Source organism: Papio anubis, chromosome 1 (assembly GCF_008728515.1).
Source record: "Papio anubis isolate 15944 chromosome 1, Panubis1.0, whole genome shotgun sequence".
NCBI classification, from domain to species: Eukaryota; Metazoa; Chordata; class Mammalia; order Primates; family Cercopithecidae; genus Papio; species Papio anubis.
The window spans coordinates 202478769-202505756 of record NC_044976.1 but is presented as its reverse complement, the minus strand read 5'-3'; the positions used below and the strand labels follow the sequence as shown (position 1 = coordinate 202505756).

At 49.3% G+C, this 26988-nt stretch overlaps 1 protein-coding gene across 3 annotated transcripts in view; it reads left to right on the top strand.

Annotated features, from left to right (window-relative positions):
• PCNX2 (pecanex 2) overlaps window positions 1–25966 on the top strand; it is a 304697-nt gene extending 278731 nt beyond the window's left edge. The window contains exons 29-34 of one of the 3 annotated variants that reach the window (XM_021931429.2): window positions 6291–6450; window positions 7436–7666; window positions 8590–8864; window positions 9544–9731; window positions 22198–22646; window positions 24944–25966. In XM_021931429.2, coding sequence (XP_021787121.2) covers window positions 6291–6450; window positions 7436–7666; window positions 8590–8864; window positions 9544–9731; window positions 22198–22646; window positions 24944–25117 — 1477 coding nt within the window. In that variant the 3' untranslated portion in view covers window positions 25118–25966. Of the gene's footprint in view, window positions 1–6290; window positions 6451–7435; window positions 7667–8589; window positions 8865–9098; window positions 9377–9543; window positions 9732–22197; window positions 22647–24943 lie in introns of those variants that run through there. The other 2 variants (XM_021931434.2, XM_017953734.3) reach the window with 2 other exon arrangements.
• The last annotated feature ends 1022 nt before the right edge of the window (window positions 25967–26988 follow it).

Below are 26988 nucleotides of genomic sequence, written 5' to 3'. Positions count from 1 at the left end.
CGCTTTCAGTGTTGTGGCTCAACTGAAGCCTTTAAAGGGATTAGTTCATTCTCACACAGCTCTGAACAGGCCTTTAAGACGTGGTGGCTCACGCCTGTAATCTCAGCACTTTGGGAGGCTGAAGCGAGTGGATCCCTTGAGGTCAGGAGTTCGAGACTAGCCTGGCCAACATGGTGAAACCCCGTCTCTACTAAAAATACAAAAAAATTTAGCCGGGCATGGTGGCAGGTGCCTGTAATCCCAGCTACTTGGGAGGCTGAGGTGCGAGAATCACTTGAACCTGGGAGGTGGAGGTTGCAGTGAGCTGAGATCACGCCATAGCACTCCAGCCTGGGCAACAGAGAGAGACTCCGTCTCAAAAAACTAAATTATAAAGAAGATGACTCTAGTTACACATTATAAAAGCAACTCCATGTTTGCTAGAGAGGTAGGTAGCCTGGAAGCAGCTGTGGGTTTTCTTCTGTGCTTCTTCAGTGTGGCATAAAACACTGAGTATTTGTTCCAACCCATCTTACTCTCTCTCTCAACTTTTTCTGGCCTGTTGCTTCTCATATGGAAGGGCTATAATAATTACATCATGCATCTGTGAGAATGAGAGGATGGACTGGAAAGCACTTAGTAACCCACAAGTCACCATACAAATGGAGAGTGTTTCCTTCTGTTTCACTTTTAGTTACTCAGAGATGGTACTAGTCATCTAGAACACTGTGCTGTGTGTGTGTGTGTGTGTGTGTGTGTGTGTGTGTTTTAAGAGACAGGACATCTCTATGTTGCCCAAGCTGGAGTACAATGGCTACTCACAGGTGCCATCAGAATGCACTACATCTTTGAACTCCCCACATCAGCCTTCCACGTCGCTGAAACTACAGGCATGTGGCACTGTACACACCTTTGGATCGTTGTTTTTGTTTGGGGAACTACAGCAGGAGAGTGTGGTCAGGAGCATGGGATTGACGTGAAACCAGTGTGTGGTTGCTGGATTCCACAGAGAGGAATAAGGCAGACATGAAGAGACCTTGCTGCAGTCCCCGAGGTGGAGATGCTATCTGAGCCTGGGACAGTGACAGGTAGACGGGCACACACACACTCTGAGTATTTCTGTTACTAATCCGTAAACATGGGACACCCAGCCAGTAAATCACACTTAATTGTTTACATATGTTCTACAAGCGTTCCGTTTATGGCAGTGCGCGGCAGCAGAAGGCGCTTCACAATGCTAATCTGTAAATAACATAGTATGTACAGGCCTGTTTGGCAATTAACTAAAATGAACAAATCAGTCATGGTGCTGGAGATCCCCCTGTGAGTCCTGCAGAAACTATCCCCACATTAGAGCTGTTTCTCTCTGCATCCCAAGGTTCATTAAGACTTAAGATAAGGACCCCATTGTCCAATACTTGGAGACTTCTCCTCCACTGCTACTCTGTCTTTCTGAAAAAGCAGGGTTTCTCAGCAGCGGCACTATGGACATTTTGAGCTATAGGGTTCTTTGTGGTGGGGGCTGTCCTGGGCATCGTGGAAATGGCGCCAGCCTCCAGCCAGAGAACAGCCATTTCCAGGAAAGTTGTAAACAACTGTGCTTTGCACTCAGGCTCCAGCCTCCCCTCTACACACATAACCACCAGCTATGTCACAGGAAGTGGGTGAGGAAGCAGAAGAACAGCAAGTGATGGATTCATTCTGCAATGAGTAGCGCAGTGTTACAGCCTACGCAATATACTCCAGCTTTTTCCAGTTAAAAAGGAAATGTACTCGAGTGATAGCTCCTCATCATCTGAAAGCATGACATTTTTCTAGTGCTGTTTTTATTTATGACAGTACTTAGCACTTCCATGGTGCCATGGAAGCTAGTGCCAGCTTATCTCAGTGCCATAGTCTTTGGTCTTCTATGTGTGAACATGCTCCCCTAACACACGATTACACATGTGCCAGGTTTTTTCAGGGCCCTGCCTGCCCTCTCTGCCCCTGTGTAATCCCACACCACTGACTTCCCAGCTGACCGACTATGATAAGATGACCTGCTTCACTGACATCCTCCACAGGGCTGGGAGTGGGGGCTGTTTTAGTCCCCAGGAAGGCCAACCTTGAATGACTCAGATGCAACACTATTTCCCAGTAATAAAAGCCCAGCTCCAGCTGTTGGCCTGAGGGTGGGAGCCTGTCATTTCTCAATAGAGCTTTGAAAAGACAGCCCTGTGAAGCTCCAACAGAAATGTGCTGCAGGTGTCCCGCAGACCTCTGCTGCCGCCCACCCCCGCTTGGCTTGTCACAGCTCGCCACCTTCCCCCTCTTCATTCTCTCGGGGGAAAAAAACCCAGGTAATGAAACACCTTCCTTTTAGGATGCCTTGATCTCTAAGGTGCTGGGGATAATATCCCCAATCTAGTGGAATTCTAACTCAGACTTTGTTTTCTACATTGAGAATCATTTCAGTAATGGAACAGCAGGAAGCACCCCAATGTCTCATTTTCTCTGAAAATAGAAATGACAGGGAAAATATCCATTGTTGGTGGCCTTCGATGGAACTCAAGCATCTTAGAAAGGCAGCCTGTGGAGCCTGCCTTTCTTCTGCTGGTGAGTGAGCAGTTGATGGCTGCTGGGCACATGCAGCTGGGCAAACACTAGGCTGATGCCTGCAATTCCTGGCTCTTCTCTTTTGTCTGTGGATGTTGCGCTGGGTGTCTGGGTGTTAATCTTCCTTTTCCACTATCCCCATCTCTACATCTGGAGACAGCTTTTTCTCTTATGCGTATGCAAGGCCATTCTGAGCAAGTATCATGCCCCTCCGAATCCTTTCCTGAATAAATCCCACCCATTTTTCAGGAGTTAGCTCTCTCATTTTGGCACGTAGCTCCTATCTGATGCTGGGAGCATTTCCAAATGTTTTCTATTGAGAGCAGGTAGTGGTCATTATTCATGTTTAGAAGCCTCCAGTCTCGGCATCAGCCTACCTGCAGCCTGACTCTGCTGTTGTAAAATAGTCTTCTTGGTGCCTCTTAGGCAGTTGCTAAAGCTCACGGCCCCAGGAAGCTTTTGATAGCTTCTTGGATCTTTTTCTGGAAGATTCCAGGCTCCTCTAGGCCACAGCACCCCGAACCCCACCTGACCAGCCCCTGGCTGTTCCTGTTTCCCACAGTCTGCTCTGAAGCCGTGAAGCCTTGGCAGCCTCTTTCTCAAGGGAGTCCTAGATATTAATGATAGTGGTACATCACACTGAAATGCTAAAATAGCAATCAGTGGAACTATTTCCCTGATGTGCAGGTCTAATGCGCTGTGTTGAATCAGAAGCCTTGCTCAGTGAGCAAACTCATTAAATCCTTAGGAGGAGCCTTCCTCAGAGACTGCGTTCACACACATGCCCTGCTCATCCTGTCCCAAGCCGACCCTGTCAGGGATGCTGTTTCTTGTACTTGCCTCATAACTACCTCTTGGGGATGTGAGAGACCAGGGTTGTAAGAGGCGGCTGCCATAGAGAATACTTACAGAAAGAAAACACAGGAAAAAAAGAAGAAACTGTTCTTCCTCTCCTAGGAATGCAGGATGAGTTGCTTTCCCAAACCTACTCCCCAGGTTCATCCAAAATTTAAAGGCCCCAGGCTCTGAGAGATTTCCCTTGGGTGATACCCCTGTTCTTCATCCTGGCAACTCTGAGTGATGTGTGGGAAATGGAAGCGAGGCAGGAAAATCCTAGGAACCTGAACACCCGAATAATCTTGAAAGATCCATCTTTTTAAAAAAATATGTAAGTGTGTGGAGCTGTAATTTTTATATAATTGAGTGTTGGCCAAATATGAAAAACAATTGAATTGAATTCTTTTTTTATTATTATTATACTTTAAGTTCTGGGATACATGTGCAGAACGTGCAGGTCTGTTACATAGTATACACATGCTGTGGTGGTTTGCTGCACCCATCAACCCGTCATCTACATTAGGTATTTCTCCTAATGCTATCCCTCCCCTAGCCCCCAGCCTCCAACAGGCCCTGGTGTGTGATGTTCCCCTCCCTGGGTCCATGTGTTCTCATTGTTCTACTCCCACTTACGAGCGAGAACATGTAGTGTTTGCTTTTCTGTTCTTGTGTTAGTTTGTTGAGAATGATGGTTTCCAGCTTTATCTAGGTCCCTGCAAAGGACATGAACTCATTCGTTTTTATGGCTGTATAGTAGTCCATGGTGTATATGTGCCACATTTTCTTTATCCAGTCTATCATTGATGGGCATTTGGGTTGGTTCCAAGTCTTTGCTATTGTGAATAGTGCTGCAGTAAACATATGTGTGCATGTATCTTTATAGTAGAATGATTTATCATCCTTTTGGGTATATACCCAGTAATGGGATTGCTGGGTCAATGGTATTTCTGGTTCTAGATCCTTGAGGAATCGCCATACTGTCTTCCACAATGGTTGAACTAATTTACACTCCCACTAACAGTGTAAAAGCATCCTTATTTCTCCATATCCTCTCCAGCATCTGTTGTTTCCTGACTTTTTAATGATTGCCATTCTAACTGGCATGAGATGGTATCTAATTGTGGTTTTGATTTGCATTTCTCTGATGACCAGTGATGATGAGCTGTTTTTCATATGTTTTTTGGCCACATGAATGTCTTCTTTTGAGAAGTGTCTCTTCATATCCTTTGCCCACTTTTTGATGGGGTTTTTTCTTGTAAATTTGTTTAAGTTCATTGTAGATTCTGGATTGTAGCCCTTTGTCAGATGGATAGATTGCAAAAATTTTCTCCCATTCTGTAGGTTGCCTGTTCACTCTGATGATAGTTTCTTTTGCTGGGCAGAAGCTCTTTAGTATAATTAGATCCCATTTGTCAATTTTGGCTTTTGTTGCCATTGCTTTTCGTGCTTTAGTCATGAAGTCTTTGCCCATGCCTATGTCCTGAATGGTATTGCCTAGGTTTTCTTCTAGGGTTTTTATGGTTTTAGGTCTAACATTTAAGTCTTTAATCCATCTTGAGTTAATTTTTGTATAAGGTGTAAGGAAGGGGTCCAGTTTCAGTTTTCTGCATATGGCTAGCCAGTTTTCCCAACACCATTTATTAAATAGGGAGTCCTTTCCCCATTGCTTGTTTTTGTCAGGTTTGTCAAAGATCAGATGGTTGTAAATGTGTGGCATTATTTCTGAGGCCTCTGTTCTGTTCCATTGGTCTATGTATCTGTTTTTGTACCAGTACCATGCTGTTTTGGTTACTGTGGCCTTGTAGTATAGTTTGAAGTCAGGTAGCGTGATGCCTCCAGCTTTGTTCTTTTTGCTTAGGATTGTATTGGCTATACGGGCTCTTTTCTGGTTCCATATGAAATTAAAATATTTTTTTCTAATTATATGAAGAAAGTCAATGGAAGCTTGACGGGGATAGCATTGAATCTATAAATTACTTTGGGCAGTATGGCCATTTTCATGATATTGATTCTCCTATCCATGAGCATGGAATGTTTTTCCATTTGTTTGTGTCCTCTCTTATTTCCTTAAGCAGTGGTTTGTAGTTCTCCTTGATGAGGTCCTTCACATCTCTTGTAAGTTGTATTCCTAGGTATTTTATTCTCTTTGCAGCAACTGTGAATGGCAGTTCACTCATTGTTTGGCTCTCTGTTTGTCTATTATTGGTATATATGAATGCTTGTGATTTTTGCATGTTGATTTTGTATCCTGAGACTTTGCTGAAGTTGCTTAATCTTTTGTTTTAAGCTTCACTCTTTTGCCTCTTCCTCTCATCATTAAAAAAAAAATGGTGGGATTGGGAAATGCATGTTCTCTGAGAACCTAAATGACCCATTTGACATTTCGTTTAGTTTTATTTCCTCTCTCCATATTGTGGTTGAATCCAATAACATAGCCCCGAAATGATATACAGAAATGCAAAGAAGAAGAATAAAGGCTCCTGCATTATTCTGCAGTTAGTATCATTATCTCTGGGGAGCTGGTAGTCTCTAGGGGATTATTGGGGTAGAAGAACCTGTGTTTTAGCACTCTAACTTTGAGTGGACATGTGAGGCCAGTTCTGACCTGAAATCTTAGTGTCACATTCAGCAATCAAGTACTTTGGTGGCTCCTAAAATGACTGAAGACAATGCCCACACCATGACACTAGCACTTATGAGGGCCCAAACATGGGCTATAGGGGTAGGCACTTGGTGCATTGGGGTGAGTCCTGTTACCTTCCTTTTCTTTCTGTATCAGCCTAAATGTTAAGATAATTCTTGGACAAATGGGAGACTCAAACCTTGCTCACAATGACAGGATTCTGAACATTCGTTCCATGTGAATTAATAGTAGTTAGGACTTTGTTTTGCAGCCTGGATTCTTTCCTATATGGCCTCCATGCCCTCTTCAAAGGTGACTTCAGAATAACAGCACGTGACGAGTGGGTATTTGCTGACATGGACCTACTGCATAAAGTTGTAGCTCCAGCTATCAGGATGTCCCTGAAACTTCACCAGGTAAAAACCTATTTATTTATTTATTTATTTTATTTTTGAGATGGAGTTTCGCTCTTGTTGCCCAGGCTGGGGTGCAATGGCATGATCTTGGCTCACCATAACCTCCACCTCCCAGGTTCAAGCGATTCTCCTGCCTCAGCCTCCCAAGTAGCTGGGATTACAGGCATGCGCCACCATGCCCAGCTAATTTTGTGTTTTTAATAGAGAGAGGGTTTCTCCATGTTGGTCAGGCTGATCTCAAACTCCCGCCCTTAGGTGATCTGCCCACCTTGGCCTCCCAAAAGTGCTGGGATTATAGGCGTGAGCCACCGTGCCTGGCCAAACCTTTTTTTTTTTTTTTTTTTTAAAGTATCACTCAGCTACTCAGGAGGTTAAGGTGGAAGGATTGCTTGAGCCCAGGAGTTTCAGGCTGCAGTGAGCTATGACTACACTACTGCACTCCAGCCTGGGTGACAGAGCAAGACCCTGTCTCTTGGGGAAAAAAAAAGAAAGAGGATCAGCCTGAAACTTTAGGGGAAAAAAATGGCCTTTGAAAAATATGGTCTCCTTTCTCTCCACAGCTCTGTAAGTGGGTTTATTACTTAGGTAACTAAGCATTGAAGCTGTCCAGATATTCTTGACTTTAGCCAATGGTGATTTGCCCTCAAGAGCAGCTAGGACGTGGTGATACTCCACTAGGAGAAAGACAGGTATTGTGCAGAGACAATAACTTAGCAAAAGTGCCCAACCTATATCTAAAACTATATGCGAAAGTCAGAGGAACCTAAGCCATGAAGCTCTTTTCTAGGCATATTCCATTGGTTAGTGCAATGAGATAAAGAGGTGTCCTCTGTGCCGAGCTCAGGATTTGGAAAAAGAACAGGAGAGAGGAAGATGAGGAAAGGGCTTAGCTTTGGAGGTCACTGGACAGTTGCCACCTGCATGCTTCCCAGGGGTGAGTTCCTCTGATCCTTGCCCAGCCCCCATCCACACTTCTTCCCACCAGGACCAGTTCACTTGCCCTGACGAGTATGAAGACCCAGCAGTCCTCTACGAGGCCATCCAGTCCTTCGAGAAGAAGGTGGTCATCTGCCATGAGGGTGACCCGGCCTGGCGGGGCGCAGTGCTGTCCAATAAGGAAGAGCTGCTCACCCTGCGGCACGTGGTGGACGAGGGCGCCGACGAGTACAAGGTCATCATGCTCCACAGAAGCTTCCTGAGCTTCAAGGTGATCAAGGTATGGCAGCCACGCTTTCTGGGTCCCCCGTTGGCTCACATCTCTCTATCTAAGAAGAAATAGAATGGTGGTGGACAGGGGGCCACTGACACAGGAGTCCCTGTGCCAGCATCCTCTGTTCAGAGGAATGTTCTGGAAGGAGCACTGGCCGGCAAGTGGGGCAGGGCATGGCATCGGGCTGGGTGCTGCGTTCCCCTGGCAGGATCACCCTCCACCTCAGAGCCAGCACACAGGCACAGACTTTGCCAAGAAGACCCAGTAGACACACATGTAGGTGAGAGTCAGGATATAGCTTATTTGTAGAGACTTTTTAATTCTCTAGAACCCACACCTGTCTCTCATAACCCGTTCCTGGCTCCAATAAGCCTTATTCCCAATGGCTCTTCTTTTCATATAGCTTCAAATCACTAAGTGAAAACAAAAACTACTTTCTTTGCATTCTCTCTCAGTTTCCCCATGAAGATGGCATCATATCCATCTTGCAGGACAGCTCTTCTGGCTTGACTGTGAAAAGAGCTTTACACCAAACTTTTGTAGTCACAGATATTCAGTCCCAGAGTCCTGCTCTCTCACTGTAGTTAAAAACCAATAGATTGGCCAAGGCGGGCGGATCACCTGAGGTCAGGAGTTCGAGACCATCCTGACCAACATGGAGAAACCCTGTCTCTACTAAAAAATACAAAATTAGCCAGGTGTGTTGGTGCATGCCTGTAAGCCCATCTACTCGGGAGGCTGAGGCAGGAGAATTGCTTGAATCCAGGAGGCGGAGGTTGCGGTGAGCCAAGATTGCGCCATTGCACTCCAGCCTGGGCAACAAGAGCGAAACTCCATCTAAAAAAAAAAAGAAAAGAAAAGAAAAGAAACCAATAGACTGGAAAACACAGGCCATCTGCCTTTCTTCCCATTCCCTCTCTGACCGGCAGGTTAACAAAGAATGCGTCCGAGGACTTTGGGCTGGACAGCAGCAGGAGCTCATATTTCTTCGCAACCGCAATCCAGAGCGCGGCAGCATCCAGAACAATAAGCAGGTCCTGCGGAACTTGATTAACTCCTCCTGCGATCAGCCCCTGGGGTACCCCATGTATGTCTCCCCACTAACCACATCCTACCTAGGGACCCACAAGCAGCTGAAGAACGTCTGGGGTGGACCCATCACTTTGGACAGAATTAGGACCTGGTTCTGGACCAAGTGGGTAAGGTAAGTTTTTACAACAAATGCCTCTATCCAGATGTTGGGGGAAGGCATGGGGGATGCAGGGAGCTCTGTACTCCTGGTTCACATTTCAGTGTCAGCCACCATTTTCTCATATGGTTAAAACTGCTACCCCCAAGTGGCATTGAATAGATCATTTGTTTCAGCAAGCAGTCTCAGATTATGAATCCGTGGGAAATCTCATACAGATGAGAATCTCTTTCCCCCACATTTGCACAGGCTGAGAATCTGCTTGAGTTCTTGCAGAGCTGCTGCCAAGGTCATGAGTCTTTAGCAGTAACCGTTCCACATCTGTTAGCAAGAACTGGAAGAACATTCCAGCACACGGTTCTCATCCAATAAGTCTTCTTACCTGGACATAGTAATCAGTTGGGATGAATTCTAAGAAGTTTTTCCGGAAGATGCAGAGCTCCCCATCGAGCCTCGGCACTAAGGGTTCCTATGGAAGGTTGAGACTGAAGCCCATTCATCCTGGTGCAGTCTGTTCATTGACCAGATGCCGAGGTTTGCGAACAACAGCCCCTCTTCCCACCAGCATGCCAGGTGGCTGCTCACCTGGAGAGCATGGTCTTCGATCCCGATTTAGGCAAGGCCATGGTGGAGCGTTTAGGGGGATTTAGAAACGTGTTGGTGAGAATCCTCAAAGGATTTCTCCCTCCCACAGGATGCGGAAGGACTGCAATGCCCGCCAGCAGAGTGGCGGCAACATTGAAGATGTGGACGGAGGAGGGGCCCCGGCGACAGGTGGCAACAATGCCCCGAGTGGTGGCAGCCAGGAGAGCAGCGCAGAACAGCCCAGAAAAGGTGGTGCTCAGCACGGGGTGTCATCCTGTGAAGGGACACAGAGAACAGGTGGGTGCAGTGGGGGCCTCCGAACTACTGATGAAGTCCTATTTGGTCCCAGTGAGCAATGCCCTGAGTTATGATGTTGTTTTGACCTCTGAGAGCACCTTCTTGCATTGGGACAATAGATGCCGGAAATTTGCAAACTCTTGTAATTTCTGCTCAGAAAAACAACTCTCCATCTGTTAGATTCAGCTTTTACCATCTATCTATCTGTCCATGACCTTGGCCAGCCATTCATCTGTCTGTCCACCTGTCCAGGGGTCGCTCTATTCCATTCCATCTCTCACTCTATGACCGTGTGATGGTGTGCCTTCTGCATCTGGCCGTGTTGTAGCTATTGACCCATGTAGTGTCTTCCTCTTCTGCCAGTGTTTGTGGGGTACACAAACAGGCCTCCTGCCTTCCCTCTCCTGCTTCTCACTGATTCTCACCTTCCTCCACTTAGACTTGACATTTCAGAGCAGAAGAAAAGAGGGGAGGAAGGGTGCCCACAGATAGGAACCTAGGAGGTAGCTGCAGCCAAGCTTGGCTGAATCTAAAATTTAAAATCATGTTTAAACTAACACGCAAATAGTTATACTCCACCAGATGGATGAAGTTCCAAAACTCCACTGGTGGTCTGTGCTGGGGAGGAGGTGGCTGGACTAGAAAAGGAGGTCCTGAGAGTTGGCAGAGGATGAGTGTCCTGGGAACGTGAGAGAGATGAATGCTCTGCCCTGGTTCCTGCTGGCCCTTGGCTTTACCCTCTGAAGCATGTTAGTGGTTTTACCTTTTGGCCTCAGTTCTTCCTCACTGTCCAGGAGCGTTTAATAAGTGCCTCTGTGCATGCTTCTCCTGCCAGCTCTGCACCAAATGAGCCAGGAGTTACAGTCCCTGCCTCCTGGGAGTGCCCAGAGCAAGGCAGAGGATTGAACAGAGACAGTAGGATGTACGCAAACATGGGCAAGACATGAGAGAGAAAAAGAGAGAGAGACACAGAGAGAGAGAGAGAGGATGTGTAAACCAAAAAGTATCTGAGACAGCTTTCAATTAATTTAGAGGTTTATTTTGCCAAGGTTAAAGATGTGCTCAGGGAAAAGGGACATGAGCGACAGACCCAACTGTGGCTACCTTTTCCAAAGAGGATTTGGGGACTTCATTATTTAAAGGGGAAAGAATGGGCAATAGGGGAAAAAGGCGGGGCGGGGGGTAGGGAAAAGGGGCATTTTGCAACCACTGCAACCAGCCTTTGAGGCTTTTGATCAACCTTCACTGAATCCACATTTTACATGTAAAAAGAGTGGGTAGAGAAATAGTCAATTGTACGTTCATCTCCAGCTCTGCAGATCTGCATTTTTACATGCAGTAAACATAGAGTTGAAGAAGGACTCATGAGTGCCTTTGTCTCAGGTGAGCAGATGGAGGACTCCTAGTCCTGTCTTTGTCCCACATTTGTAAAGATAAGCTGTTCATTTACATTGTCAGGGTGAAATTTAACAGAAGTGTTTTAGAGTAAAGATCTTGGGGCCCACAAGGAATTTCTCTGCAAGCAAATTAGAAGGGAGGCAGTTTTGTGTGTCTCGGTCCCCAGGCTTGACTTTTTCCTTTGGCATATGAGTTTGGGGAGATTTTATTTTCCTTTCACAGATGCTAGATAGGTAGATAGGGACTGATTGATAGAGGACAGAAAGAAAGGTAGGTAGGTAGGTAGATAGGTAAATAGACAAAATAGGTAGTATCAGCTGCTCAAAAGAAAGGAAAAAAGATCTCCCCCTGCCCCACCCACCCCATGCTGTTTACTCTGAGGCCCTGCAGGACGCCTGCTGGAGGCCTCCCGTGCAGCTCCCAGGCCTCCGGTATCTCATTGTTTAGTTAACATTTCATATCGCATGAAAAATGTGTTTCAGGATCACGGGAGTGACTTTCCAGATGGGAAAATGCAGAGTAGCTTCCAAACGGTGAAATGCCTAAGCATCTGTCATTTGCCAGTACTTCCAGGTGACTTGTGTAGACCAGAGAAAGTCTAGAGTCAGGGGGGTCTGGCTACGGGGTGGGCAGGGTCCGAGACAGGAGTCAGAGGTGGGGGCTCCAGAAGCGCTTCAGACCTGGTTTCTTGAGGCTTGGCAGAAAAGAAATTGGAGGCTGGGTGCTGTGGTGCACGCCTATAATCCCAGCACTTTGGGAGGCTGAGGTGGGAGGATCACTTGAGGTCAGGAGTTCCAGACCAGCCTGGCCAACATGGTGAAACCCCATCTCTACTAAAAATACAAAAAACATTTAGCCAGGTGTGGTGGTGGGTGCTTGTAATCCCAGCTACTTTGGAGGCTGACGCAGGAGAATCCCTTGAACCCAGGAGGCGGAGGTCGCAGTGAGCCGAGATCACGCCACAGCGCTCCAGCCTGGGCAGGGGGAAAAAAAAAAATGGAAACACCTTCTTCTCTTTCTTCCTAGTAAAACAGTGCCTGCAACTGGCCTTGCCTGGAAGAGCTGGTGTTTCTTCCACTCCCTGCAGTCCAAACACCATAGGCAGTGAGCATTCCTCACATTTACAGAAGCAATCACAGCTTCCCGTTTGTGGAAGATGTCAGAGCAAGATCTTTTGTTTTTAATTGGATTTTTAACTTAAAATTTAATAATCAAACTATACAATCAGCATAGTTTAAAACTCAAACAGAACTGCCTGGATTAAAACAAAAATCATGGGTTTCCCTGCTTCACCCCCCAGGAACATTCCTAATTCCCAGAGGTTACCGCTTCCAACTCTTGCAGCTGCTTTGTATTTTTTGGGCATCTACCTCCACATATTTAAATGACACGCTTACTCTGGAGCAGGACCTACTAAAGCCCAGACCAGCTATTAAATTTCTCATGAATGCTTCTTAAAACTGCTCCTGCCAAGGCCACTGCTGACTTTCTACATTTTACAAGTAAAGGTGCGTGCCTGGCAAAATATCCCACACCCCACATGCCTTGGCCACACCTGCAGCCTGACTTTGTCCCAGGCTCTGAGACCCGTTGTTGTCCTGCTAGGGGGATGGAGGGTTGGGGAGATTTATGAAGCCCTGGGCCAAGCATCAGCTGCTTTGAACTTACCCGCCTTGCTGCCACTCTGCTCTTTCTTTGCCCCCACGGCTATTCACGGCATCCTTGCTGCAGGAGATAAAATTTGGTAACAGTAACAGTTCTCAGGTGCAACTCTACCAACACCATCCTGAGTACTTTCATGTGCAAATTCACTGGATCCTCACCATGGCTCTTAGAGATGCAGGCGGTTTCACCCTCCTCATCTTGCAGATAAAGAAACTGAGTGTATTAGTCCGTTTTCACACTGCTATAAAGATACTACCTGAGACTGGGTAATTTACAAAAGAAGGAGGTTTAATTGACTCACAGTTCTGCATGGCTGGGGAGACCTCAAGAAACTTACAATTATGGTGGAAGGCGAAGGGGAAGCAAGGCACATCTTACATGGTGGCAGGAGAGAGCAAGAGTGAGGAAGTGCCACACTTTAAAACCACCAGCTCTCATGAGAACTCACTCACTATGACAAAAACAGCCTGGGGGAAACCACCCCCATGATTCAGTCACCTCTCACCAGGTCCCTCCCTCGACACATGGGGATTTTTTTGGGGTGGGGATACAGAGCTAAACCATATTATTCTGTCTCTAGTCCCTCCTAAATCTCATGCCCTTTCACATTTCAAAACCAATCATGCCTTCCCAACCATCCCCCAAAGTCTTAACTCATTCCAACATTAACTCAAAAGTCCAAATCCAAAATCTCATCTGAGACAAGACAAGTCCCTTCCACCTATGAGCCTGTAAAATCAAAAACAAGTTAGTTACTTCAAAGATACAATGGGGGAACAAGCATTGGGTAAATGTTCCGCTTCCAAATGGAAGGAATTGGCCAAAACAAAGGGGCCACAGGCCCCATGCAAGTCCAAAACCCAGCTGGGCAGTCATTAAATCTTAAAGCTCCAAAATCTCCTTCAATGCCATGTCTCACATCCAGGTCACACTGGCGCAAGAGGTGGGCTTCCAGTGCCTTGGGCAGCTCTGCATGGGTACCGTCCCCGCAGCTGCTTTCATGGGCTGGGGTTGAGTGTTTGCAGCTTTTCCAGGTGCACGGTGCAAGCTGTTGGTGTATGTACCTTTCTGGAATCTGGAGGATGGTGGCCCTCTTCTCACAGCTCCACTAGGCAGTAACCCAGTGGGACTCTGGGGGCTCCAACCACATATTTCCCTTCCACACCGCCCTAGCAGAGGTTCTCCATGAGAGCTCTGCCCCTGCAGCAGACTTTTGCCTGGATGCCCAGCATTTCTATACCTCCTCTGAAATCTAAGCAGAGGTTCCCAAAGTTCCACTCTTGTCTTCTGCACACCCTCAGGCCCAACACCACATGAAAGCAGCAAAGGCTTGGAGTTTGCACCCTCTGAAGCAATGACCCAAGCTGTACCTTGGCCCCTTTTAGCCATGTTGGAGGTGGAGTGGTTGGGATGCAGGGCACCAAATCCAGAGGCTGCACAGAATGGTGGTGTCCGTGGCCCAACCCATGAAACCATTTTTCCCTCCTAGGCCTCCAGGCCTGTGATAGGAGGGGCTTCTGTGAAGATCTCTGACATGCCCTGGAGACATTTTCCCCATTGTCTTGGCTATTAACATTCTGCTCCTTGTTACTTATGCAAATTTCTGCAGTGGGCTTGAATTCCTCCCCAGAAAATGGGCTTTTCTTTTCTCCTCCATCGTCAGGCTGCAAATTTTCCAAACCTTTATATTCTGCTTCCTTTTTAAACGTAAGTTCTACTTCCAAACCATCTCTTCATGAACAAATATGACTGAAAGCTTTCAGAATAAGTCAGGTCACCCCATGAATCCTTTGCTGCTTATACATTTCTTCCACCAGGTACCCTAAATCATCTCTCTCAAGTTCAAAGTTCCACAGATCTCTAGGGCAGGGGTAAAATGCCGCCAGTGTCTTTGCTAAAGCACAGCAAGAGTGACCTTTGTTCTAGTTCCCAAAAAGTTTCTCATCTCCATCTGAGACCACCTCAGCCTCGACTTCATTGTCCATATCACTATCAACATTTTGGTCATAACCACTGAGCAAGTCTCTAGGAAGTTCCAAACTTTCACTCATCTGCCTGTCTTCTTCTGAGCCCCCCAAACTATTCCAATCTCTGGCTATCACCCAGTTCCAAAGTTGCTTCCACATTTTCAGGTATCTTTATAGCAATACCCCACTGTGCTGGTACCAATTCTCCATAAAAGTCCATTTTCACACTGCTATAAAGATACAACCTGAGACTGGGTAATTTATAAAAATAGGTTTAAATGACTCACAGGTCCACATGGCTGGGGAGGCCTCAGGAAACTTACAATCATGGCAGGAGGTGAAGGGGAAGCAAGGTGTGTCTTACATGGCAGCAGAAGAGAGTGAGACCAAGGAAGTGCCACACTTTAAAACTATCAGCTCTCACGAGAACTCACCCGCTATCACGAGAACGGCCTGGGGAAACCACCCCCATGATCCATTCACTTCCCAGCAGGTCTGTCCCTCAAAACATGGGGATTATAATTCAAGATGAAATTTGGGTGGAGACCAGAGGCCTAGAAAACTTAGGTCACTGTCCAGTGTCACCCAGCCAGGCAGTGGCCAGTCTGAAAGTCATGCCTAGGCAAGCTGGCCGCAGAACTTGTGATCCCAACCACCTTGCACCATCCCATTGTCCTGGCCCCAGGGATGCTGCTTGTCCCCAGCCCTGGGAATGAGCTGATGGAAGCAAGCATTACTGAATACTGAGTGTGCCGCCCTTGCTTCCTGCCTTCCATCTGTGCAGCTGGCATGTCCCTGCCCAGCATGACTTTGTCCTGTCCCCAGGCTGGCAAGGGTTCCACTTATAAGTGATCTTCCTTCTGGCCTCACAAGCAGGCAAAGCTGACACCCAGTTCTTTCTGAAGCAGCCAGCAGGGGCTCCTTTACTTTCTCACTGTGGTCAGGGAGGGACAGGAGCAGAGCAAGGGACTATCTCAAGTCCCTTTCTAGCTCAAGGAGCTGACATGCTGAGGAAAGAAGGCACTGCAGCCTAGGAAGCTATGCCAAGGCTTTTATCCCCAGCAGAGGGTCAGAGAGCTAGAAGGGGACAGGGGAGATTGAACAAGGCGTGCCACCCCTTTCCTACTTAAAAGAAGGAAAAACCTCTCCTGCTATCGTCTCTCCTGCTTTTTCTCTCTGGTCTTTCATGCAGCTCTGAAACTCACAAAATCGTAAATCTCCACAAAGCAAGTCAGAGTGATTTTATTTAAACTTAAATCAGTTCACGTTGTTCTTCTGTTGAATGATGGCTTCAGCTCAGAATTTGTGAGTCTGCTTAGGCTGCCATAACAAAGTGCCATGGCTCGGGTGGCTTAAACAGCATGAGCCTGCCGTCTGCCAGTTCTGGAGGCTGCAAGTCTGAGATCCAGGTGTGGGGCAGGCTTGGTTCCCCCTGAGGGCTGGAGGGGAGTGGGGTCCAGGACCCTTCCCTAGCTTGTGGTGGTTCTTTGGCATCTTTGGCATCCCCTGGCCTGGAGAAGCACCACTGAGCTCTGGCTTCGTCTTCACATCGTGTTCTTCCTGTGTGCTTGTCTGTGTCCACACGTCCCTTTTTTATAAGGACACTGGTCATCTTGGACTCAGGGCCCATCCTACTCCAGTATGATCTTATCTTAATGAACTACATTTGCAATGACCCTGTATCAAAGTAAGGCCCCACCCTGAGGTCCTGGGGGTTAAGGCTTCAACAGAGGAATCTGGGGAGGGAACACGATTCAGCCCGGAACACCCACGCACATCCCATGCGCACCCCTCCCCTGCAGACCCCCATCTGACCTGCTGCCTCTCTGATGTCTTCTCTCAGCCCTCTCCTACAAGCCCATATCCCCAGCACACGGCCTCTTGCTGTCCCTCACCAGTGTCAAGCATTCTCCTCCTCAGGACCCCCTCAGCTGCTGCCTCCTCTGTGTCGAACGTGCCTCTCCCAGGCTTGCAGCTCCTTCATTCACTCACGCAGCCTCCCATCAAATCCCAGCTTATCCAAGAGACCCCGGCCAGCCTTCCATACAGCACTGCCGTCCCCCTGCCCCACTTTCTCTTCCCCTCCAATCCGTGCCTGATGCATGTCCCTCGTCTGTGGTCGGAATTCCCCATGAGCTGCTCACTGCCCGGCACCTAGGACAGTGCAGCCCACACTGGATGCTCAGTTGGGCAGCTGTAACTTCTGCAGAGCCTGTGACAGGAGCACACGTGAAGACCATGCCACCCTCCTCCCTGCTCTCCCCACATCCTGCCAGGTGAGGGGCTGCCTGCATACACTGGAGCCACCCATTTACATGCCCGTCTGGGGGTGCACATGCCTACAAGTAGACTCAAGGTCCGCCCTGGGAGGGGACCCTGGGGAAGAGGCCTGTGCAGGCCCCAGTTTGGGGCAGCGAATTCTGGAGTCCTAGGAACCCAGCACATGGCCAAGCAGGAATGGGTGGGAGCTGGTTGACATGCTCCCGCTCCACAGCTTCCTGGCCCTGTGGGGACACAGATGGCTGCAGGGGCCACCAGGGGAAACCTCTGAGGTGCTGAGCTGGGTAGTAAGCATGGTCTGGGCTCAGCAGACAAAGGTTGAATGAATGAGTGGATGGTTACCCCTCCTGGCCTCAGCCACTTACACTACAGCTTCCCTAGAGGGCGAGGGTGTAAGGCCCTCGGGTCTCAGACTTGCAGCTGTAGCCAGGTTCTATCACAGCCAAGAGCAGTGGAGCCAAGAGCTGCCGATCTTGTTGGCTCTCCTGAAATGTACCATCATGTCCTTGGTGCCCCAATCCCCCTGCCAGAATCCCTCCAGGATGTGACTCAGCTGTCCAGAAGGCTCTCCAGGAGACCCAGGACTGAAGGCTCCTGGTGATACTTGGTGATAGGGCTCTGAAAAGAGGGGCCCTAAGGATAGCTGATAGGCTGAGGGGAGGACTGCACCGATGGTCCCCTTCAGGTACTTCCCCAGCCCGAGAGCAGCCAGGCTGCCCTCAGATGCAGCTGAGATCCTCAAGCGGTCCCTATGAGGAACTCAAGCACTGAGGGCAGCCGCCTGTCCGGACCATTCGGACTGGAGTCCCCGAGGGGGCCCAGTGAGCTACAGGAAGGTGCGGGGCATGAGGCCCAGTGGGGAGGATATCAGGGGACAGCCCTGCCTCAGCTGCTCGAGCATCTCTGCACTCAGCCTCCGCTATGGCAGCTGCCTTCAGTGGGGCCTCCTGGGGCAACTCCTTTAAAGCTCATGACGGGGCCTGAGGCCGGCCGGCGACATCAGCAAAATGCCCACTGTGGGGATGCCAGTGGGAACAGGGCTGGAGGCCAAACTCGAATTCAGGAGGCTGGAAGGTATGTGCATGTTTGCTTCAAACCAGCATCCGGGGCCCCCAGGAAGCCTCCAGGCAGCAGGGAATTCTGAGACACCATGGGCACAGCAGGTCTCCTGGAAGAAATCCAGAGCCGCCCAAAATAGGCACAGGAAAGGGATAACTTGACGACCCCACACTCAAGACATGGACATCTCTCTTTCTTGTCCCCTGGAAAAATTAAACGTCACCTTCTTTCTACTCCCACTGTGGTTACAGCCACAGTGGGGCACGTGCCACCTTCCACTGTGGTTCACTACACTTGCTTCTTCCCCATGGGTGGTAGAAGGTCAGGAGCCATTGTCTTGTCTCAGCAGTTAGCAGCTCCCCCAACACATACACTCCTGGGCCTCATGTTGGAGCCCTTGGCCTTGGAAAAGGAGAGTACGAGTAGGTGTGAACTTCCTGAGGGCTCCTACACCCACACCATGGCACCCTCGGCACTCAATACACAGCAGATGCTAGAAGATGCCCGTGGTGTCAGTAAGAGAGAAGTTGCACCCACAGGCTCTTACCTCCTGCACCTGGCCATGCCCCTGATTCTGACCTCCTCCTTCATGGATGCAGATGGTGTGCGCATGTGGGTCTGTAGCCCTGACTGGGACCGGGAGCGCAAAGCTTTCATTCATCTCAAGACACTGCACTTGAGACCCAATGTGCAGGTAGCCCCTGGGGTTCCAAGGAGAGCAAGCCCAAGAAGGAGGCTACCACAGTGGAGGGGTGGCTCTGCCTGGCCCTGCCCGGGACACTTTGCAGAAACCACCTGCCTGCCATTCCCAGCAGGCCATCATTCCCTTCAGGCATGTGAACATAACTGGATTTGATTTCAGTCTCTGGCCTCCTTCTCACCCTCCTCCCAGTTAAGTAAAACAACCGTGCCCGTCCCAGTTGAGACACACAGCTCCCAGAAAGGAAGCCGGAGACCTGCTTGGCCAGTGCAGGGGGGTTAGAGGCCAGTCTCCAGCTATGGGGAGGACATTCCTGATCCCGGATCTTTGTACTTGACCCTGGAACAATGGAGGAATCACCTTCCTATTTTCCTAACCTTTAGCTTGCCCTCCAGTCTGCAGTGGCAGCCCCTTGGGTCTCAGCCTCTAGTCAAGATACTAATTAATTTTTTGAAATGCTTCTAATGGCCAAGTTTAAGAAACACTGTACCCACCCCGAACTTTCTGAGACCCACTGGATTTCTAATCAGGGTTTTGGCATCTGGTCTGTTTTGCAGGTTTGTCCCGTGTATCCTTTACTTACATGTTAGTGTGCTGGGTGCTGAGCTCATAGTGGTGATACAGGGCTCCTTTGCTGCAGAAAGGGCATATAGTGGAGAGGACCGTGCATCAGACAGTGACAACACAGTGTGCTGAGTGCCATTCGAGAGGTGGTCGGGGGCCTCTCAGACGGGAGGACCTGCTTCTCTGGGAAGTGCATGACAGAGACACTTAGCCAAGTAGCAAAGAGTGAGCAGTTTTGAAGGGCGAATTTGAACCAAATTCTAACAAGGGTCTTATTTTACTCACCAAGTCACCAAGACTCAACTCGCATAACTGGGGACCCAGCTGCCCCCAGCCTTCGTTGGTCCCTGCCTCAGTTCTGGCCAGGTATCCCAATCCCGAGCCCTTGCTAGAGGCTGAGCGGACTGGGCTCCCTCCTGCCTGAGACCCCACGAGCAGAACTCCTCTCCCCAGGCCGGCCACGCTGTGCATCGGCTGCTGCTGGTGCACACAGCACTTTGCACCCAGCCGCCAGGCGCTCACTATGCCAGCCTCATCTAGGGCCCGACAACCTGCAATCGGCTTGCTGGGGTAAAAAGTATATGTCACAGCTGGAAGGGGAGTTGGCCTAGCAGTGGAGGCTGGTGACCTACTTACTGGTGAGCAGTTAGGAATTCGTAACTAATCCGAATCCCAGATTGGAGAGGGAGGCTGTGTTCTCATATCACTAAGGAGCAACACCACCACTTTTCAGACAACATCAAAGACAAAGGAATTAAGCGCCACGATAATAAACCAAGGAGGGTGATTTACATATGAGGTATTTCCATTCAGCTTCTAAAAAGGTTTCCCCTAGAAACATTCATAACTTGGTAATACAGTAATTTGCAAAATAAGTTAAATTGTAAAATAATGATCCTGAGTAGCACAAATGCATTTAGCATAGTTTGCTTCCTTAGTGCTGCTCCATTTGCAAAATTAATTTTGAAAAAAAAAAAGAGCAATGAGAAAATCTGAAGCAATGAAATCAGGTGGTGGGGGAGTCCTTGTCTTGCACAGAGTACAGCAGGCCACTGCCCTTTGACACACAGTGGGTTATTTGTCCCCTTGTTCCTGGAATTCTCTGGGAAGTTCCCCACCAAGTGTGGGTGGTCTTCTTTTGAGCATCACCATCATTGACTTGTGGATCAATGTGGAGTATTTTTGGACAGTGATCAGCTTTACAGTAGAAATCGCAAACAGACGTCCGGCCCTGCCAGACGCTGAATAAACTAACAAATCGCCCCCCTTGTTTTTCATTCTGATTCATCAGGATCCCTTTCCTCCTCTCCTTTTTCTCTGTAAGAGGAACATATTCAGCTACTCAGCCGGGACCTTTCAGGCTGGCCTGGATGCATCCCTCCTGCGGCAGAGGCGGGTGGGCCCCATGCTAGGGGCTGAGCACACTCACCCTGGGGAGGGCAACCCCGTCACGTGGAAGCCCACAGCACTGTGGGGTGAGCACTCCACACCGTCACCACACGAGCAGGAGAAAGTGAGATGGGAGCACCAGTGCCCCCTGCAAATGGGCACTCGACCATCATAGCATCCAAACTGGCACTGTGGTCAACATGAGGCAGAAAGGCTCCTTCAGCCTAGGCCACAGTGGGGTGGGGTGGGGCTGGAAGGATCCCTGGAATCCCCTTCGTAATGTGTATCCCTAAGGAATTGCCTCTCACATGACGTGTCAGTTCTTGGGTTCTCCTAGGGGCAGCCACACCCGCTTCAGAATCACCAGATGCACAATGAATAATGGGCATTTCGGGTGAGGTAGAACACAAGGCAATGCATAGGACGTCCTTTCTGATACTCATGCCTCCGCCCCCTCTGTTTGTCTTGATTTAATGCCTAACTGTAGCAGCTGCAGGAGACATGCCCATGAGGCCATTCATAGAACTGTGACGTCACTAGCTGCTCCCATCAAAATGATATTTTGCAGTTAGCCCCTGGTGATCATGGATGCTCAAGTTAAGCAACCCGGTGTTCTAGCCAGCACCCGTTTCCTCAGACTGCTTAGACTGCAAAGCTGAACCACAGGCTACACAGGTCCATCATGCACAGAAGACCCCATGACGTTATCCTGCTTCCAGAAGCTTGGACACAACCACATCTTTGGGGGCAGTCCAGTCCCTTTTGTCAAAAATGGCCTTGTCTAGACAAGTCTCAGCAAAGGCTGGGGTGGCAGGGCCCCTGAGGGGCGAGGCGGTGGGCAAAGGCCCAGGCCTGGCCAGTAGTGTGCAAGCCTGTAAGGAAAGCTGTTCCGGAAAGGAGGCCACGGCATGGGCTTTCAGCTCTCCTCCCCTTTCTTCTTTTCCATGGCAAATAAAAATGACAGAACCCTGCATGTTTTCCTTTATCGCTGCTGGTCAGATGAGCATAGGAACCAAGATCCTGAGCCAGGATCACATTTGGGTTTACTTTATGAGCCCAAGTTCCGCTCCTGGCATCGTCCTGGTTTGCCTGAACCGAGCAGCTTCCAGGGATATGGAACTTTTCAGTGCTAGAACCAGGAATGTCCTGGCAAACTGGGCAGATCTGTCACCCTGGCTGCAGCTTCTCACACTGTACCCCCAACCCCAACCCCAGCCCCCACCCTTGGGTGCCCTTCGGTTGGCCCTTCAGTTCTCAGGACCTGGACTTGGCGGGAGGGAGTGGGTGAGGCAGTGGTCAGGCTTCCAGCTCTTGTCCCAGCCTTGCAGGTGGTGCACTGAGGCGGGGTCATTGGGCCCAGGCAGAGCAGGCCACCTGCTTCACCACACAGGTATCGATGTTCATGACCACCCGCTACAACTCTGTGTTCTGCTTTCTTTTAAAGGCAGGAGGAAAGGCAGGAGCCAGTCCGTGCAGGCACACTCGGCACTAAGCCAAAGGCCGCCCATGCTGAGCTCATCTGGCCCCATCTTAGAGAGCCGCCAAACATTCCTGCAGACGTCCACCTCAGTACACGAGCTGGCCCAGAGGCTCTCGGAAAGCCGGCTCTCCTTGCACACCTCAGCCACGTCCCTGCACTCGCAGCCCCCGCCTGTCACCACCACGGGCCACCTGAGCGTCCGCGAGCGGGCCGAGGCACTCATCAGGTCCAGCCTGGGCTCTTCCACCAGCTCCACCCTGAGCTTCCTCTTTGGCAAGAGGAGCTTTTCCAGCGCGCTCGTCATTTCCGGACTCTCTGCTGCGGAGGGGGGCAATACCAGTGACACCCAGTCATCCAGCAGCGTCAACATCGTGATGGGCCCCTCGGCCAGGGCTGCCAGCCAGGCCACTCGGGTAAGGGGCTGGACAGGGCTCACCAGGACGGGCTGGGGTGGTGGCATGGGCTCCTGGCCTGAGCATGGTACCTGCCTTGCATTCCCACCTTTCTGCCTGCAGAACCCCCTCCCCTCCTCTGTGGGGTTCCCAGAGTGACAAAGGACAGTGATTAGACACGAAGTGGCTTAGCTACTCTTGGAAGCAGACAAGATACAGAGCACATGTCCTGTAAATGATAAAGCCCAGGCAGACACTGAAAGGAGTCACCGGACACAGGGGTTCTGCATGAACTTCAGGCCACCCGGCCTGGGCATGCCTCACCACCACACAGTGGGACTCTTCTCACATGGTTCTGGCCTGAGGGAGAGGGTGCCCTGCCTACGAAGGAGTATCATTTTCCAATGGAAAGTTAGGAGCACTTTTCTCTCCAATGGAGTTAGAGCATCATTGCTTTTCTCCAATGGAGTTAGAGTGTCATTGCTTTTCCTCCACAGTTAGGAGTTACCATGTTTTCCTCCCAAATGGAGTTAGAGCATCATTGCTTTTCCAGAGTTATTAGAGCATCATTGCTTCTTTTCTCCAATGGAGTTAGAGCATCATTGCTTTTCCAATGGAGCGATGGTCACGTTTTCCCAATGGAGTTAGAGCATTAAGTTTTCTCCACCATAGGAGTGATCATTGCTTCTTCCAAATGGTTAGAGAGCATCATTTCTTCCAATGGAGTTAGAGTATCATTGTTTTTCTCCAATGGAGTTAGAGCATCACGTTTTTCCTCCCAATGGAGTTTGAAGACACAAGGCTTCTTCTCCAATGGAGTTAGAGCATCATTGCTTCTTCTCCAATGGAGTTGGAGCATCATTGCTTCTTCTCCAATGGAGTTGGAGTATCATTGCTTCTCAGCCAATAGATTTAACTTTAAAGCTGCTGAGACGGCCCACTGCTTTTAGGTATTTAAATACTAGACAAGGAGCGTTTTAAGGACTTCACCCAAATAAGCTCTTACTTGTCCAGAATCCCGAGCCAGCTGAGATGAAATGAATACTTGAGCTTCATCAGTGCGAAAAAAGTAAATAAATACCCGGCAGTTCTCCTTCGTAACCTGGTAGACAGAAAAATCGATGGTGTCAAGGCAAAAATGGGTCAGATTTGGAGAGGTGCCCCACTCCTTTTGAGTGTTCAGGTTTTCCTGACCATGGCTCATGCTTTCCATCAAGCACCAGAGTTGCAGCAGCTTGGCCTCTGGTTCTGGGTGAGGTTATTTGCAGGTGGAGAGAAGGGGCCACACCGTGGCTTGCTGTGGTTCTGGGTGAGGTTATTTGCAGGTGGAGAGAAGGGGCCACACCGCAGCTTGGCCTCTGGTTCTGGGTGAGGTTATTTAAAGGTGGAGAGAAGGGGCCACACCATGGCTTGGCCTCTGGTTCTAGGTGAGGTTATTTAAAGGTGGAGAGAAGGGGCCACACCGCGGCTTGGCCTCTGGTTCTGGGTGAGGTTATTTGCAGATGGAGAGAGGGGGCTGCACCTGAACATTCCTAGTGTCGCCCTCCCTCTCCTTCATGGGAAACAGCTCTCCAGGCAAGTACCTTCCTGCCAGGGGAAGCCGAGGCTGGGCCAGCCGCCCCACAAGGAGCCACAGGATTGCAGCCGTGGGTGCCATCTTCCACGGAGGGGGAGATTTATGGGCTCTCCTGGAACCCCCAGGCTGTCCTGGTGAAGAGGAAAAAGCTGGTTACTTCAGGAGTTTGACCTTAGTTAGATAACTAAAAGAATACATTTCCCCTCCCTTTTCTTTATTTCCTCAATAAAAATGCATGAAGTATCACCCTTCTCCCTGCCCCAATCTCTGTTAAAGTCAGTCTGTGGGTGTAGTTCTGCGATTCCGTCAACTTCTCCTTCCGGCTCTCCAAAACAGACAATTGTCTTGAGACCACATGCCCCCAGAATAGAATGGCCTCCGTGTTCTCCTGGAGTCAAGCCTGCTAGAACTCAGCATGCATGACAGGCTAAGTGTGCAGGAAGTGACACGAACCACAGCTGGAAAGCCAGGCGCACAAATGCCCTTTACCCCCAGGGCCGCTCTTTCCAGTGCAGTCATCCAGAGGCCCATGCGCAGAGCCCCTGTGTCTCAGATGTTGCCCGTCCTGTCCTCAGAGGCCACCGTGCTGGCCCTCCATCATTTGACCTGACTTTAGAACCTGACCTCAAGGATATGGCAGCACTAGCCTTTAGCTCCCACAGCACGGGTGGGGTGAGGCCAGTTACAAGTGGGTAGTGCACATTTGCTGAGCTGTTCACTGCTTCTCTCTTCTCTTTGGAAGCACCTCTCCGAGCCATGTGAGCCCACCGATGCCACCGAGCAGGGGCAGCTTCGTGACCGACGTCCGGCTGAGGCTGTGGCGGAGACTCTCGGGGTTGTCTGCAGGAGAGCAAGCCAGGAGGACATGGGCCTGGACGACACGGCCTCGCAGCAAAGTGTATCGGACGAACAGTGACGGGCATGCGACCGGGCGGGGAGGCCGGGTCCCCACCGCTCCCACCTGCATTGCTCTCCTTCGTGCTCCCCAAATCACAACCAACCAATACTGCGATCCATGAGGGGCTCCTCCTGTGGAAAAGGAGAGCTGTTCCAGAACACAGAACTTATCTCAGGTTTTTGAAAAAAACAAACAAACAACAAAAAAAAAACCTCACATGATGGGGAAACAAAAAAACAACAAAGAAGCCACAGCACACCTTCCCCGCCAGGCACAGCGCCACCCAGAACGGCGCACCACGGACAGCACCACACATGTTCCAGAATCTGAAATCGCAAACAAAAGCCATTTACTATTTTAAAACAACTAAACAGAGCCATGAAACAAATGCCCTGATGAAAATAAGACAACTGCATGTTACATCATTGGCACTTTATATGTTACTGTTACCATGAAAAATAAATGAACAGCAGCACGTCTGATACCATCAGCCGGTTAGATGCATTAAGGTTAAATCTAAGTGTCAGGAAAACCCTATTTCTTTATAATATTCATGCAGCTGTTAAGCGTCACATGGTGGCAGCTTCACAACAAGAACCGTGATCGTGCATGCAGTCATGTCTCCAGTATTCTGTGAAGAGCCAGGATACATTAGGATGTGAGTTTAGAAACTGAGTCCATTCGGTGCATGGAAAGCCCCCTCAGAGTCACACAATGCCCCTCACTGTAGTCTAAGCGATTTGCGGGCTGCCAGCACCCTGCGGGCTTCCCAGGGACGCGTGCTTGTTCTCCAAGCCCCGCAACCCTTACTGTGTCACACAACACTCGCACACACCTTTGTTTTTGAAATTAAAATGTTTATAGTTATTGCTGTGTCCAGTGGTTTGAGTTATATTGAAGCTTCCCGTTTCTACAAGTATATCTTTTATGGTGAGAACGACATTTGGGTAAATTCCGAGACAACTTTTCCCATCTTGAAGACCCCGAGGAGCCTGTATCCTTGCTGGGGTAGAGGTCCCAAAATGCAGTCCACAGAGTATCACTGGCCTGGTGAACCATCCGTTTTCAAAAGACAATAGTTAGAAGGAAATACTCAATTTTAAACAGTCACACAAATTTCTTCATAGCATTTAGGATTTGGAAATTTGAGGAGAGGGTTGGGGGAGGGTATTGTAGAGACTCTCTTACCCTTTGGAAAGTAAATGGTAATGCTTTTATAATTTTTTTTTTTTTTTGGTAAACTAAGAATCAGCAATTAATAAACGTGTACTCTATAATCAGAGACAGAATGCTATTATTTTCAGGCCAGTACTCCCTAGAGGTGCAAACTGTATTTAATTTAAATGCAGTTGTTTGTCTAATGGGAAGCTGGTAGGGCCTTGCTGCAGTTCTCTGAGGTGGCCAAATTAAACTTGGCTGGCAGCTCCTGTAATCCTCTTGGGCAACTTTACAGCCAAGCCCCAAAGGCTAAACGGCAGGCCTGGAGCTGAGTGTGGCCTCCCCACGGAGGGTGACTCCTTGAGTTCAGTGAGGAAAACCACAGTGCCTGGCAGTGGTCAGCCAGGAGTATGACTGGCCACTCCTTAGGCATCCAGAAATAGGAAACACAGAAAGCATTCCACAAAAAGAGCTAGAAACCCAGGCCGGAAGGAAATGGCAGCGCAGGCAAGAGGGCAAGAGTACCCTGGGCGCTCCTCCATCCCGTTTCTCTGGGGAGGTTCGTGAGGTGCTTCTTCAACTGTTGTTCTGCTCATTGCTTATCCCAGTTCACCGTTCTCTGTGGCATCTTTTTGGGGGAGGAGGGAGGATGAAAGCGACACAGTGTATCTACAACACTAAGGCCACATGAATCAGGTAAGTGCAGTGACGCTCTGCACGGTCTATGAGAG